Raw genomic sequence first — 17,023 nt, forward strand, 5'->3', positions numbered from 1 at the left:
AATCTGTCACCTTGAAAGGGCGCTGGGAACAGATGGTATTTAAACGTTAATAATTCACAAAAATTGACCTGACCTCCCTTTTAATCATGGACCTTGCAAACAGCATGAAGTAAACAAGATACTCCCAGCTTTTCTCCGCTCGTAGCAAAAAGTCACATGAAAAGCACAAAAGGCTATCAAAATAGAATAGACGAAATAGCCACAGTGATATAAATAGTTTACGATAAAGTCACATTGGACCGACGACCAAAACAGTAAAATAAAGACTCCAGAAAAAGTCACAGAAATACATTCCCCTAAGTTTCAATAAGGTAGTTTTGTGTGTCAGGTTTGTCTAATTTGATGGAGGCAGACTGAAATAACAATGCTGACTATCACTCATACCATGGAACATGTGCACCACTTCAATATGTGGGGAAATGCAAAACTTGACAGGCCTGCTGTGTATATTTTGCTGAACTAACAGTCAATTATAATACAGTATCTAAAGTGAAATCTATCTAGTTTTGCACTATGTTTACATTTTGCAAATATCTTGTCAGTCACAGAGAAATGAAATGCAAACTGCACACACAAATTTGGAATAAAACGCGGCTGATGCTTTCTAGGCTGCAGTAAATATCAGTGCCGGACAGAGCTGAGTGTAAGACCCTATTGTCATGCTTGAATTTCAGTGCATTATCTGGACAGAAAACCGAGGAGACGCGAAGGGTAGGACGTCTTTTCCGCCAGGCTACACAGGTGACCTACCAGGATGGTGGAGATGACGAGGGAGCGGTTAGCCAGAGAATCAGTGATGTTCATCCCTTTTCGCTTCGGCACTTCTGTGATGTTAAGACCTCCTGACGCACTCCACTTCCCCACCTGCGGAAGATGAAAAGCATGTAGCTAAGTGTTCTGTGTGTGTGTTGGTGGGCCGTGACCTCAGCAGACTCCCCCGCCAACCAGTCTCCCACATTAGTGCCAGGTTGAACACATCTCCGGCAGCATTAGATGATTGGCTGAGGCACCTTTGTATCTGCAGGCCAGGGCGTTTGGGAAAGCACGGGGTGGTTCAAGCACGACAGACAAATCAAAGAATCTGGAACACTTGATGAATTGCATGTCAAAACAATGGACATACTCTATATTTCTGAGTATCAGACTAACACTTTTCAAAAGATGTAAACCCTTTTGTATCACCTTTAAACTAAGCTATGGCAAAAACAGTGAAAACAGGTGCAAGAGAATGTAGAAATAATAAATTCTGTTTAAATCGTCTATCCCACAGATGACAAAAAAAAAATGGAATGATTCATTCTATTATATTGGTATATTGTTGCTGTGAACTTTAACAGTGTGTGTTAATGCACATGCTAAATAATCGGGCTAAAATGAACAGATCATTATTAAAAACAGCAAATACTGCAAACAGGTTACAGTTCATTTGAATGATTTCACTGTGAAAGTAATTTTTCTCTGCAGTCTCAGTGAGATAAGCCAAGAGATTTGAACAAATAAAAGGAGTTATACATGCGAGAAGCCCTCAGGCAAAAAGCTCTGCATATTGTAGAGACACACTCTGGAACATATCATTAGCACAAATAGTCCTGTGGCTGTCGGTAACAATCTCTGTTTGCAAGTCGGGCCCTCCACCAAACCCTCCTCCCATCACTCGTGCTTTCTCTGTTACAACAGAGACAGCTTTCAATATTCACTGGGGTTTGTGCTTGAGGTGGATCCATTTAAAGACATACAGCCCCCCACAAAAGGCATGAAAAACGTCTGTTAATGTCCTCCCTGCCTAATCCAGAGAGAGGCATATGCTCTAATTTGAAAAGCACATTAGTTACAGCTTGTCACACAACCAAGGAAGACTCCAGGAGAGAGATTTAAAAATATCTGTGAATACTTTCCGCTTTGCAAAATTCTTTCTAATTGTACCCAATTACAATTAGCTCAATTCATTAAACATGATTAGCAAAAGGCTTGATTCAAAAGTTATTTACTCCTGCAACCACACGGAGAGCATTACATTTATTCCACCCTCGCGAGCATGCAGACGTTGAGTGAAAATGGCACGGTGAGAACCTGTTCATAATTCCAGCGCAAGCTCAAACTTGGGCTAATATTCAATTACAGTGGATTAGTTGAGAAAAGTCCACATCTTAACCGGCTCAAACAGTTAAAGCCGATTCCATGGATATACAAGGAAAGAGAGAGAGAAAAAAAAACAAACCCTAGCAATCCGGATCAACGTTAACATGCTTGAGCGCAGGATTTGACGGCTCACACAATGAGAAGATGCTAATATGGCATCAAATAGTTTTGCAAGATGAGTGTGCTTCGACTTAATTGACCACACGCAGGACGAGATGCCAGTGAAAGGGAGAGGAGGGCTCATTTCAAAGCAGTAGTGTTAGAAGCTCCATTCTTGAACAGAAGGGTTAGAAGCTGAAAAGCCCCCGCTATTACATGTATAGTGTTCAGCCTTTAGGGAGTACTTGAGGAAGTCATAATGGGACTTATCCCTATTTGATGTATTCATAATGTATGAAAGCCCTCTAGTAGAGAAAAGCTGTTATAGTCCAGAGGGTACTTTGCCTTCCAGTATAATAAAATAAGTTCCACATTACCAACCTTTTAGTTGTTTTTTCCTTTTTTTTTTATATCGTGTTTATACAGCTCATTACCACCAAACAGCATTTTGGGCATCACCTCAAATTATCATTAAGAGAGGCTGCAATTAACACCCTAATGTGTACCCTAATCCAATTTGCTTTATGATCCACTAACTTATGCTTATGTTGAAACAGCCAATTTGCTTCCTTGTTAGGAGGTAAATGATACTGTCAAATCTGCATTATCTGTTCCACATCAAGAGGATATTGTGAAACTTATTTCCGAAATCAATACTCCTTTAAATTATTTTTTATGGTATAGTCATCACGGAAGTTCAAATTTTATGATCTTTTTTGTGTGTGTGTGCTTTCATTGCATCTCAGCAAAGAACACACTGAAAAGAAAGAGTTACCTTTTCAAGTCCATCCTCCTTCAGACTGATGATGTCCAGGTCGAAGTCTGTGCGTAGACCGCTTGTCTTGTTGAATGACAGTCTCCCCGTCAAACCGTCCCAGTGGGACTGAAAGATAACACATCTACCTATTTATGCTCACATTCAAACACATTTCATGTAGTAAGTTTACATTACCAGCCCTATTTAGCTTGTAAATACTGCATATTAAACCCCTGTACAATCTAATGCAATCAATAATCCTGTGAGAAATACTCTCTTTTTAGGGGAGTGTAATGTCCAATAAGTGTTGAGACTGCAGTTAACATTGCAGTATATCATGTACCCAATATTTGGTCACACATATTGTGTGGCACGTAACTAAATATTTGGTACGCATTGCAATATGACAACCGTAATGAACAAATAAGCACAGAGAAATGGCTGTCGACAATACGTGCACACACACACGCACCAAACACTCCAACACCCTCTATGTTTCACTGAGTAAATTCACACCCACACACACACACACACACACACAGACCAAAAGTCCAAACACACACCATACAGGCTGCATTTCCTTTTTTTTTTTTTTATTACATTTTACATCTCAACGCCTCCGACGCATTTTCCCTCCAGACTGCGGAGTTAATTAACAACCGTCTCCTTTTGCTTGATTCCCCATGAGGGGGAAAAACACATAACTGCCCCCTATTATGATTCCCCGATACCCGCCACCTCCACAAACGTGGTTATAGGCAACAAACTCTGCTACAGTCTTCTTCTTCTCACACTTGGGGCTTACCATCTTTCAGCACTCATAATGCTAACTCTTCTTACCTGTCTTTGTCCTTGTCTATTTAGCTTAATCTTCCTATGTATGTAATGGCATGCTCAGCCATTGTGGGGGGTCCTTTTCTAAAATACCAGGGTGGGATTTATTGTATTTATTTACTCTGTGTCTGCAAAAACAGATTTTAAATTGTCTATTGGTGTCACTTTCATTCAGCGACAGCCTGATGCAGGCACTAGATCTTAGGTGCAGCACTTTTCTTATATTTAAAACTGAAGCAACCCTGCAGGCTATAGCTCTCCCCTGTCTTCCCTGTAGCTTGCCAGAACTTGTGAGAAGATCGAAGCTTCAAGGGGAAATTTGTGGCACTCTCCTTTTCTAAACCCCCTCATGCCTCATTCCATCTGGCCTCTCGCCACCGAGGTGGGTGGCATGTTCAAACAGCTCTAATTCAGAGAGTGACATTAATGCCACAGCCACATCACACTCCGTAGGGTCAATTCGACCTTCAGAACATGTCAGACGCCTGTCTTGAAGCGAGTGTAAATCATGCCTGAGCAAGTGCTTTTATAACCGAACACTACAGTATGTTTGTATAAGGACAATGTGATAGTATTTCATTGGCTTTTGGTCACAATCATGACAAGTCACTAACATTGCTGCTGACGCTAGAGCTTGCTAGGATAGCTGACAATGATCACTGTTTCATTCAACTGATCCAATTTAACATAAACACGGACACAAAGAGAGACGCACTAGACATTGTTGGCTGCATTATAATGATATAGGCCTTTGCAATATTGTGTTTGTACATTTGGCAGACAGGCAGAAATTGTTACTACACCTCAGACACAAACAATAGTATCCATGGATGCTGCGCCAGTTGGGGATGTGTAGCTGACAGACATTATAATATGGGGCGTCAGATTTCAGAGCACATTTCACACTATCAGTTCTTGCTATTGTAGAAATGGTTGAAAACAGAGCGGAAGGAGATTAATTGCATTCTCTCAGCCAAGGTGAAACATATTGCTTCCAACAAAGCACTCACAATGACAATGTAGTAATCAGCGACGGATAACATTACGGATGGATGGTTACATATTGTAACTCTAGTTCTATAAATAGAGGCAGAGCACTCCAGCAGGCCTCTACACTGTATTTTTGCTAAACTACATACAAAGAATCAGATTACATGCACTTTTAATTCATTCCTATAGACACAGCCCCCAACAACTCCTTTAGTTCACCACTGAGTCTCTCCCTGATTTACCAAGAAACTAAAGAAAGGGTTCAAATAATCAATCAAGTGATTTCACACAGGTTCCTCTATCTAACAAGCCTGTAGACTTAATGGGCAATGCATGATAACTGTACCGCCTTCTTTGATGCTGACAAAACTCAGGTCAATTTGTCTCACTGGAGTGGCCAAGTGAGACCACTTTAGTGGGAGGTGATAAGACACGAGATACACAACTAATAAAACTGTAGATGGCGGTGGGTAAACATGCCAATACCTCGCTGGTCGTAGTGCATTGACTGAAAACACAAGCACCAGTCTTTAATCCCGTAAGGTCCCTTTTTAGTGCAATGCAGAGACCTCATGAAAGTCCTTAATACACATTGACTGTCATCCTCGCTGCTAAGCAAGAGGAGGAGGGAAACCAAGAGGGTTATTTTGCAGGAAAAAAAGAGGCTAGTCCCTACCTCATCACAGAAGTGAGCTGAGGATTCAGGCTGTGCGAATTGTGAGCGCCGTCTTTGAAAACCGGAGGAGAGAAAGAGCCTGATTCCATAAGGGAAGATCAGTCTTTGCTCTCTCAAGGACGCTGCCTGCTGGTGAAGAAAACCTTTGGAGGAGCCACAAGCGGTGGCCATTTCAAGCCTCCCACACAACCACACTTTCTTTCAAAGCAGATGCTTTCGGGGAAACAAAAGGTTATACTTTTTCTGCTTTTGAGTCCGTACTCTGCCCCTGCTTACTACTGAACTAAGCTGAAAGCCAGGTCAACAGTTACCCCTTACTTAGCTCCCCACATCCTGGTCCCCAAGACTGGAAGGACCACATGAGGAACCACACACACGTCTGGTTGATGGAACGACAGTTTACCTACTGCTCCTTTGCCTCTCTCATTGTATGCACAGTGAAGGCCAGGCAGCGGCACAGTATGACAAAGGCATTATGTTTTTGTGCCAGCCTCAGCCACAATGGCAGCCTACTCTGACTTTGGCCCTGGGGCCTCAGTGCTGGAGCAGTTTTGCTCATTTGTGTTTTTAATATCTTGATGGAGAAGGATGCTGTGGATGGGCAAGTCGGGCTCAACAGATCTATCCACACTCTCTCTCTCACTGTCATCACAGTAAAGCTGGAGAGAGGTCATCACTGGAAAATATTGCCAAACTGGCCAAAACGCATGCTTGAAACCAGTCACAAATGCTGTCAGGATGCTTAGCACTCTGGAGCATAAAGCACAGACAGTGTTGTCAACCACCTTGGCTGTGCTTGCAGAAAATCTTTGGATGAAAAGATTGGTACTGAACAGAAGTTGTCATCCATTTTGCTAATGAAAAGTGGATGAGGAAGGAGGTTTAGTTCTGCCCTTTTATATGGACAGCCCCCAGTAGCCATCATTCTGATTGCTCTGTGGGTATATGCAAATTTATTGGGCAGTTACCACAGATGAGGGATCCTGGTTAGAGGGCGAAGCCTGTGTAAAATACAGTCGATCCAGGAGGTTAATGCTTTAATTTACCAATAATGGGGGCAATTATGAGATGGGAAAAAATAAATGGAATCCCTGCAATTTTAAACATTTCAAAACCACACCCCGGACAAATACAAACGATTTTGTTGTTTGAACAAATCAGGATACAAATAGTAGCATCTCTGCACACCCTTAATTTGCCATTTTCCACAGGCTTGTTTGTGTATTCTGAGGCCCTGTCAGACTCTCATGCTAGATTAAATAAGAGTCGATTACACTAGTTGTGTTTTCAAAAGGTTATGGTACGCGCTTTCCGGAAAATAGGTTATGAATACAGGGAATTTATAAAGCTGACAACAACGCTGCTTTGATGTGTCTATCAAGGCTTGGTTTGCTCTGCATGTGGATATGATTGATTTGCCGGGTAAATAGTCCCAAATGACTGCACAGTCCTCACTGCACTCCTATTGTCATAGTCGCCATTCAGTCAATACCCTCTAATATCAATAATACTCAGATCAAATAGCAACAGGCCAAAGGTGTGCCATCACCTCTTTGATGAAACTCATGAAGCGCCCTCCAAATCTCCAGGGTTTGTGGCGGTGGCACTGCAGCGAGTTCACCGTCATCTGTGGCGCGTGCTGGTACGACACGGATACAATGTGGACTGCATCATAGGTCAGAGCTGCATCTGTCTGGAATAAGGGGTGAACATTATTTCAGCTGAGGCCTGTGGAAAGACATAAATAGTTGGGTCACCATCAATCTAACCTTCGTTGACACGGAAAGATTCAAAGGACAAAAGCCCTCCGACAAATCCTTTTTGTTCTCAGATCTTTGCTTTGACACTCATAAATTTAGTATTTCATAAAATTTTATATGCACTTTTATTGTAGACATTCAATTTTCAGATCAATGATTCACATTCACTTTATGCACCCATTTACTGACAGTGGGGAAAGAAGGACTTAAATCTTTAAGTAAAAGTAGCAAGACCGCATGATAAAATACTTATATATAGTTATACTTAACTTATATAAAGTACAAAAGTATTTGCATCAAAATATACTTCAAGTACCAAAAGTGAAAGTGCCGAATGCCCCATTTCAGAATAATATACAATACTGGATTATAATGATTAATGCATTGACCTCAATGTTGCAGCTAGTAAAGGTGGGACTTATTTCTATAGCTGTATATACTGCTGCTAGCTTAATCTTTAATGACACATCAATTAAATTATTTGCTTATTTTATAATAATAATCTCAATCTGCAGAGTAACTATAGTTATCAAGTAAATGTAGTGGTTTAGAAAGTACAATATTTGCCTCGAAAATGTACTGGAGATTACAAAGTAGCTGAAAGTGGAAATACTCAAGTACTAGTACTTCAAAATACTTAAGAGGGGCACTTCAGTAAATGTACTTCGTTACATTCTACCACTGTTTACTGACAACACTACAGGAGATGCACAATCTGCGAATTCTCCTCCAGAACAGCCTGAAATATGGATTCAACATGGACTGGAAACCTTCCAGAGAGATCGTTCTGTCATGAGAGGGTTTCTGCTTATTTTTTGGTAGCACGTTCATGCTCTGAACGAGTTGCTCAATCGTATCTCAAACGTTTCACATCTGGACTGCCTGGCCCATTGGAGAAAGCCAAAGTCTCTATCATTGTTCTATAAACATACTGAGACAATGGTGCATTGTCCATTATAAACTATCCATTTCAGAAAGATTGGCTGTAAAGGGATGCACCTGGTCAGAAACAATGTTTAGGGAGACTGGCGCGTTCAAGGATAATTGGTGTGAAAGGGCTTAATGACTGTTCTCCGAACCATTATATCACCCCCATCTGCGCTGTTGAAAGCATAAGAGATAACCCAAGATAACCCTGTGCGTTTGCTATTCTTGCCAATATCTGACCCTGCCATCAACATGCGGGAACAGAACAGGGAATTTTTCTGACAAGGCGGCATTTTTCTCCTCTTCAGTCATTCAGGTTCAGAGATCTTAGCTCACACGGTGGCTTCAGCTTTTCGCTTGGATAATGGGTTTGAAGAGTGTACTTCATGGGTTCAATGCAAGACAGGTTGACTTTTCTGACACTTATTGTCTACCTGAATGCTTTACTTAGTTATTTACATACCTTGAATACTTACGTATGTGTAAGCTTGACTGATTTTTGTCTTCTAACCCCTCTAATTAAGAAATTAATAATTAAGAAATTGTTGAGTAAACAGGAGATTGAGCTTGATTGAGATTGATTGAGCTACACACAATCTCAGGACAATGGCCATTTATAAGAGGCTGGAAACACTCAGTAAATTGTCGCACCACGTTCAAAAACACTCAAAATATGCATATTTTCCACTCAACATTTAGTTGAACTGTAGCTGGGTCTCTAAAATCTGTTTAGATACTTCATACAGTATTTATGTTTTATTCATACATGAGAAACTGAAAGAGTCAGATCAGAAGGTGATAAAGTGATAACTGTATATAGTGATGGCTGCTGAGGTAAAATACAGTAGTTTTTATTGGTCACTATTTATAGTTAAAACCATTTCTTACCATGGTTAAAATCCACGATAGACAGACAGATAACCGTGGTACCTTTTTTTGACATTTTGATGACTGACCTTAAATGGAGCAACACAGAAGCAATAAAACATACCGTCATGATGCCCTCCAGCAGGCCTGAGTCAGGTTTAGGTGGTATCTGCCTTTCCATCGACCATTTCTCCACAATAGATGCGACCTGAGGATTATCCACATTGAGGATGCGGAAGCCGGTCATGTTGACACCACAGAAGCGATACGGCTCCAGGTCAATGGCCATCAAGTCCTGTTGAGAGACAACGGTATTGAAGGATGGATTCTCATTCAGTCTGCCAACACTGAGCATCTTTGTTTCAAGTATTCGTCCTGGATGCTTTCTCCTCACATGAAAAGGGGATGACGCAGCTGCTGATTAAAGAGATGCTATATTAAGACCAAAGAGGGTGAATAGAAGGAGGAATACAGTAGTTTTCAATGTCAAATCAGGAGATTTAAGCATGAGTCTGAAGCAGTGTCTGTGTAGTAAATTAAATCTAAAAAGGCTCCGGTTGCAGTCGCTTTTCTGCTGGCAAATCCTTTTAGAATTGACAAATTGTTATTGTTTTTGTACCTACAGTACATAATAATGAATTACACTGCACAGACTACAAGACTGTGATATATTTGTCTTTCTTAATCATGTTTACGTGAAAGAGTCTTTGTCGGTGCAAATTTCTTGTCTGGGAATATTCTAATTATTGTTTGGAGCGCAGAAAAATTTAAGAAAAACACCAATTCTGTTGGCTCATATTAATAATTCAAGACTTGCATTCCCAATGGCAACTTCTAAGCAAAAAGCAATTCAATTTGAGCCGCTGTAATTTCTGGGGCAGCCATTGTAGCTGAAGTGTGAAGTCACATGTTGACACATGTCGTGTCGGAATGGACCAGGGGGCTTGGAAAAGACATTTGGATGAACATAGATATTTCATTAGCACCCTGTGGGGTTAGTGCTGGGGGAACGAGAGCGTGTAAGACACTTACTAAAGAACAGTCGCCACCAGCCACTGAAATATTTCTCCTCCTTTTTTTTTCTTTCCCACTAGAATGCAGTACAGTACTCTCTTTTATGAACCGAGATCAAAGTAAATAACTGTTGTTCTATATGACATTCAAAATTGCTCGGAAAAGTAGATCGGGTTACAAGTTTCTTCGCTTTGAAGCTAAGAATACAAACTAACTGGGACAGGATTGTTTGTAAGAAAAAAATATAATTCATCTTTTGTGACATCCTCATTTCTATTAGGGCATTTGGGGATGTCAGAAAAGCAACTTGTTCCAATTATAAGTTTACTTTTTGCGGCGCTGCCGTGTACACACATCTAAAACACAAAATCAACATAATCCGACAGCAGCGTACGGCTGAAATCTTTACCTGGAGAACATGCTGCATGTGTCTGAGTGCATTTAGAAGTGTTATGGACGTGGCGAACATAACAAAGTTCTCAGCTTTAGACGGCTACGGCAAGGCGGGAGCTATGACAGACTCATTTCAAAGGACAAGGAAGTTATTACCCCATACCACTCTGCCGTTGCCTTTTCACGCTCTAATAAGTCGGCATTTCCTTCACCTCAGAAGATAAAACACAGACATCAGTGGTTTCCATCGAGAGGAAATTGTATTGCCGTGTATACTATGCAAGTATTCATCATTTTGGATCAAATCAAGCCGCCAGGTATAATCTTCTTAATGGTGTGTCTATCAATATGACAGCATATTGCAGCTTTAGATAGATACCACACTCTGATTCTATAAAGATGTCCCGCCTTGGTGTGAAAAAATATTGTTGCTGCGGAAAATCACATCAAATAAAAGTTTTTAACTTAATCCTCAAGTATATATTTTTCCATTCCGTCTGCCAGCAAACTGTTAGACTTAAACACATACAGCCGAACACTAGCGATGAAGAGGAGTTTTGGATTTCTCTATTAAAAGAATGCTGCGCGAACACGACGCGTGGCAGACCAATGTCATCGCCACGCCGTCAAGCGTGAAATATGACACACATCATGCCTGGACCTCGGTGTCAGATCACATTATCACAACAGGCCGGCCGAGTCCGGAGAGACAGGGAGTGTGTGTGTGTGTGTGTGTGTTTGCACAGGAGAGGCAGAAACAGAGACAATAACAGAGAGTGAAAGGAACAGCACAGATCATGCTGGTATTCATTCCCATTCAGTCTGTTTGTCACCAGATAGCCAGCGTCTCAGTGAAGAGCAGCCACGGCGCCCTGCTGGGTCTGCTTGTATTAGTCAGACGAGATCATTTCATCAGAGTGGGAACTGAGAGTGATCACGATGGGAACGAAACTGAAGCATACCCAGGTTATCTTAAACAAATCGGATACTGAAAGAAATGTTCGAGCCCAAATCATTCCCAAATTTAAAGGATATATATATATTTTAGTGTGAACAAATCTCATGAGAAGCCAAAAATATGTTAGATTCTCAATATTTTCTGTCCTCCCTATCCTGTCTGTGGCACTCAGCCCCAAGCTCATTTGTTCCTACACACTAAAAAAAACAATATAGCACAAAGACTGTAGTGGGTTGACATGACCCAGTCCCAATGGGGTGTTTTGACCCAGTGTTGGTGTAATTCTTACATTACTGTTGGGTTACTGGATCAAAACAATCCTTCTGCCTTTTCTACCAATTGATACTTGGTGAATTTAACCCAGTATTGTGTTATATGTGCTATATTGACCCCACACTAGGTCCATTTTTACCCAATATTTTCAATGTCTTGACCACACATAAAAAAAAGAGATAAAATTCTGTCCACATGACCTTTGATTTACAAAATATCTTCATACACACACAGGAACAAGAAACCACTTCCAACAAGCATGCCAGGCCTGCAGGTGGCCATGCATTCTGCATCAATAGAGCTAATATCAAAAAAGGATCATTCAGAACGTGCATAGTTAGCATATTCATGAGCGGATTTTTCTCTGGTAGCTAATTTTTTCATTTATTTGTAGTCACTTCACACCTTTCTGGCACGCGGCCTAGCAGTGCTAACCAGGTGTGAACTAACCGGTGGTCCGCCATTGTTGTTGTTTCAGTTTTGAAAACTCTTCGTTATAGTGACCTAACAGCTGTTTGCGTGTGAATGCAGAGGAAAATGCTAGTTTTGCGAAATGTCCACGCAAGTGTGGTCAAGGCCTAAGCGTCTACTGAAGACATGCACACACACGTATTAAGTACACCTACCTAAAAATTTAGATTTAATCTGTTTAACAGAAGCATTTAAAATGAATTGATGTGATATTGGATTATATTCAGAGGGGAGGGGTTTATAATGCTGGTGCTCACATTTTGATCATTTTCACCTCAAAAATATGTGGCATTTAGTTATATATCATTTAGCACACAGGAGCAACTTTACTCTTCTTCAAACTTGGAAGTCAGTCTCGAATCTCAAGCTGTTGTTTTTTTATGCTGCCACCTCAAAGACTTCTGTTGACTCTCCTATAAAGCCGAGTGTTTACTACAGCACACTGAAGACTCCATTATGCCTCCGGCTTGTCAAACAAAATTGATATTATGGACTGGATCCAAACCCCATTGGCAATTAGCCGCTATTCATCAAAAACTCAAGCGGTGGGGAGATGAGAACAAACGAGACTCTATTTGCATTAACAAGCATGGTACATTACCAGAGTGGTGAAGATATAGTGGTAGTACTCTGTCATCATCCCCATGGTCTGGGCCTGCAGGGAGACGGGAGATGGGAAAGAAAGGTGTGAATGAATAGAGACAGCGAAGAGAAAATGGTCATTCTGACATGTCAGGGCATTTCAGAATCAACAGCACAGTCTGAACAAACAAAGCTAAAGAGATGCACCAGAAGACCCTCGTCTGCGAATAAAAAAAAAAAAGTTTTTAACAAGCACATACTGATTAACCCGCTGTTCATTCTGCTGCTGCCATCGTTTGCTGGGATTTCTGAACCATACGTGGTCTGCAGAATCACAGAATAGCCACAGCGCTTGATGCCTTTCTATGCATTTAAATGGTTTGCAATGGCTCAGGGCATGTGACGTTATTCCAGCAGAGAAGAGAGGCTTCAGTCAAAAGAGCTCAGTAATTTTTGCCCCACATCCGAACACTCCATCACCGCCACTTGTTTCACTCAATCTACATTCAAAGGCACAGCATTCTCATGGCGGCTGTGCTTCCCGTTTAATTGTACCATCTGTCGTGGAAAAAAAAAAAGCCAAGGTTATGTAAATAAGATGCTATGCTTATGTGGAGGCAAACTCACTTCTCCATCTATAGACATCAAGCCAAATACATGACATTGAAACTTCGTGTCATATTTTCTACCGTGAGCGATGAGAGGTTTCATTAATTGAAGTTTTTTTTTTCCCCCCGCTGCTGCACGATGAATTTACACATAATATAAACCTGTTAGCATTCCTATTCTTCATCAGCCTCTTTATTTTTGTAAACCTCCATATGTTCATGTTCCCAGCCATACAGTCGGGTCACAGCTCAAAACTGAAAATAAAAGCATATGGCACGCAATTATTTTAAAAGACGCAAGGGACGCGCTTCCTATTTTCTCTCATCCAATTCGAGAGGGAGCATAACCTGACAGAGGCGCGCTGAATGCAGCTGAAGAAAGGACGGGCGGAAGGATGAGAGCCGTGACACAGTACAGCGCGGTACTTTAGAGGTGATATTTAAACCTTTTTAAAATAGTCGCGTCAGATCCTCCTTCATACACCTGCAGTCCAGTCACATTCCACATGAATTCCTCTCTCTTCCTCTTGGGAAGAGGACCAACCTTTCTGGAGCTGTAAATGGAGCATACTGCAAACCTTAAGATACTGTAGCGGGTACATTTTGTCGCCGCTGCCTGCAAATAAATCAAACTGATCATTCAACCATATTTAGTCCAAATTTGCCTTTGGAAAGAACGGCGTCAGACTGAATTTTCTTTCTTTGCATGCTGCAGTTTTAATAGACCTTGTAAGAATGTATTGTCCTGTATTTTAGTTTTTATTTTCTTATTTTAAGCAAAGAAATGACAAAAAATTGTCTATTTTTAGTCTCTCAAATGTGAATATTTACTGTTTTTCTGAGTGTTACGAATGGGTAATATGTCCCAGTTGCTTTCAAAACTACATTCCTGTCTGCACGATGTGTGGCACAACAAGACGATGCTGTACAGTATGAAGTAACATAGTTTTGTAGCCGATCGCAGTGGTTGTGGTATTCTTGGCATCACTCACATCGCCTGTTTTCCCATCTTTTAAGAGCTGTGGTCTGTGCTGTTGCACCCTGACAAGTTGGCCCTGGAAGGGGGGGGGGCTCGCAACCTTCTCCCACTTCATCTCTCCGGAGGACAGCGATTCCTCGGTGTGAGATGTGCAGACTGGCCACAAGCGGATATGTGTCACCTTAGATCAACATAACTCGGGAGGACTGAGTTATTTAAATAACTTGGGAGGAGATGATGCATTTGGTAAACATGTTAACAGAGGCTGACAGCTCATTGAATGGAGGGGGGGGTTACACCCGCCTGTTCCTGACAACTATAGAGCATCAGACCACCTACACGATCTCTACTCTGGGCATCACACTGACAGTTCTTTGTTGGCTGATGATCATTTATATCAAAACATGTGTATGTATAGTTTTGATCATGAAACATTCAGGATCTTATCCCAGCTTGTGGGATGTTTATTAAAGTCAAACCGGCCAACAATTCGTCCTTTAACTGTGTCTTTTTGAACAAGATCAGAATGTGCCAGACACTAAAAACAGAATCATTTTTGCGTTGTCTCCCATCTTCTCTATTTGATTTTATTGTCAAATATTTAAGTGGCAAACCCGAGACCAACGGATGGCGAATGCCCAAGCTCCATTGTAAGAGCTAAGCATTACATCAGTGGCTTTACAGTCTGCGATACAAAGCACGTTGTAACAGATGCAAAAATGAACATCTGCGCATCACAGCTGATCACAGCTCTAACATGTTTCTCTGCTTAAGATCATAAGACGATTGCTCACTCCAAGAAATATATCCAGCACAAGTTCTCAGCTTTAGATTTGATATCTACTGTCAGACGCTGTCGTCTCACTTTTAAGGTATTCTGAGGAGGCAGGTGGCAGGAGTGGAAATCCCATTCTCTCTGACATCCAAATTTCACTCCTGCTTAATTTTTACTGACACACCGTCTGCTGCTCTGGCCACAAAGCCACCGCCAAGTTCTGGGCAAGTCGAAGCCTCCGTATTTCCATTCGCAGCTAATCTGATGACATCAGCTGGCAGTGGTGACAGCTGTGTGGCAGACACACAGACATTAGGACGGGTGCGGGCTCTCTCACTGACCTGCTTGAGAACCTGTGCAGCCATGTGGTGGCTGCAGTCGAAGATGATGCGGAACTCCCGGCTTCTCTTCATTTCTTTGAGAAGGGGTCTCGTGTCCTGCGTGTCAAGAGGGAGCTGACGGATCTTTAGCCTGATGTTGTACCTGGAGGGGGCCATGATCAGCTCCTGTAGTCTTATAAGACCTGAAGAAGAAAAAAACAGCACTAATGAAGGCAGTGCCAACAGTATGACAGAAAATGCAGTGACAAAGAGGTGGATGGTTTAGGCTCCCACATCATATGATAGTCACCTGTGCTGTCGTCGTACACGACGGTGGCTGTTTTCCATTTGAGAAACTGCACCAGGTCCAGGATAGCATAGCTTAGTGAAGAATAATCCGGGTATAAATTGGCATAAAAGGTGTCCCGGTTGTCCATGGGGTGATGTTTCCACCGCACCTGGATGTGCGGCACCTCCAGCGCGTTGCAGATGGACTGCACAGCGTTCGACGATGAACTGTGCGAGGGCCCAAATATCGCGACCACACCTAAAGACAGCTGGTCACAAGCTGGAGAGGATCAAGAGAGGAAAGCTTGAGAAGACAGCGTACTGCCTCTTCAGTCACAGTTCATGTGGTAAGGATTCCCCTGAATACAAGATTTTGATTTGTGAGCCAAAAGAAATTATCATCGAATGACATTTTGTTTTGTTGTTTTTCACTGAGCTGATTCTTGCCTTCCTCCACACTGTAATCACAATCCTTGAATAAACACAGAACAAGCCACTCACCTTTCCTCGACGCCTCAAAACTGTCGTAGATATTAATCCTCTGTATGTCATATGTTAGTGTTGTGTTTGGCAACAAAGTCCTGTTTCTGTTAATGTTATTGACAGCAAACTTAAAGGCAAGCTCCTCGGCGCTAACGAGTGAAACAGGTCCATCTGTTTGTTCGAAAATCCCTCCTGAAAAACAAAAGAGAAGCAGACATAAGGCCCATGACAGTAGCTCTCAAACATAATCACAAGCAGAAGAAGAAACACGCACAAATCCAGGTAGGGCTAAATGGAGAAAAATATTGAGAAGCATTTGCACTCAGGACTAGCAGTGAGGGGAGCAGTGCACAGTACACGAGGTATTAAATTTACTCAGCAAACATGGAGCAACCCTCTCCATTTTCAGGGAATGCAGAAAAAAACCAATATCAGCTTTGAAGTCTAAAGCCATAATGGATTTAAAGAGTGTGTGTGTGTGTCTGCTCCACCACACACAATATCTCAGGCCCCTGTCTCTCCATTAAGATGTCCTTTTATTTCACAAGAACACCACATTGGTGGAGCAGATATCTTGACTTCGGCCGCCTCCTTTTACATGAAAATTCAAAGGATTTTCCTACTTTTTAGATGAGCTCGAACACTGCTCAAAACTAACAAAACATGTCTACATGCACATCAAAGTAGAGCATCGCTTGATGGTGTATCAGCCCAGCAGGGCACTGCAGAGGGTTTTTCATGATATACTGGGCCGACAGGACAGACAAATAAGCTTAAATAACCAAAATAATGTATTGTAAGTTCAATTTAGGTTGTTTAAGGGAATAGTG

The 17,023-nt window shown here is 41.7% G+C and overlaps 1 protein-coding gene across 1 annotated transcript in view; it reads right to left on the reverse strand.

Moving 5' to 3' along the window:
- LOC121611046 (glutamate receptor ionotropic, kainate 3) overlaps positions 1–17,023 on the reverse strand; it is a 90,950-nt gene that overhangs the window by 24,677 nt on the left and 49,250 nt on the right. The window contains exons 2-9 of the mRNA XM_041943411.1: positions 16,212–16,385; positions 15,733–15,990; positions 15,444–15,625; positions 12,760–12,813; positions 9,174–9,344; positions 7,045–7,188; positions 3,014–3,121; positions 751–864 (exon numbers count right to left, since the gene is read on the reverse strand). Of these exons, the coding sequence (XP_041799345.1) occupies positions 751–864; positions 3,014–3,121; positions 7,045–7,188; positions 9,174–9,344; positions 12,760–12,813; positions 15,444–15,625; positions 15,733–15,990; positions 16,212–16,385 (1,205 nt within the window). The remainder of the gene's footprint in view (positions 1–750; positions 865–3,013; positions 3,122–7,044; positions 7,189–9,173; positions 9,345–12,759; positions 12,814–15,443; positions 15,626–15,732; positions 15,991–16,211; positions 16,386–17,023) is intronic.

Source organism: Chelmon rostratus, chromosome 8, assembly GCF_017976325.1.
Source record: "Chelmon rostratus isolate fCheRos1 chromosome 8, fCheRos1.pri, whole genome shotgun sequence".
NCBI classification, from domain to species: Eukaryota; Metazoa; Chordata; class Actinopteri; order Chaetodontiformes; family Chaetodontidae; genus Chelmon; species Chelmon rostratus.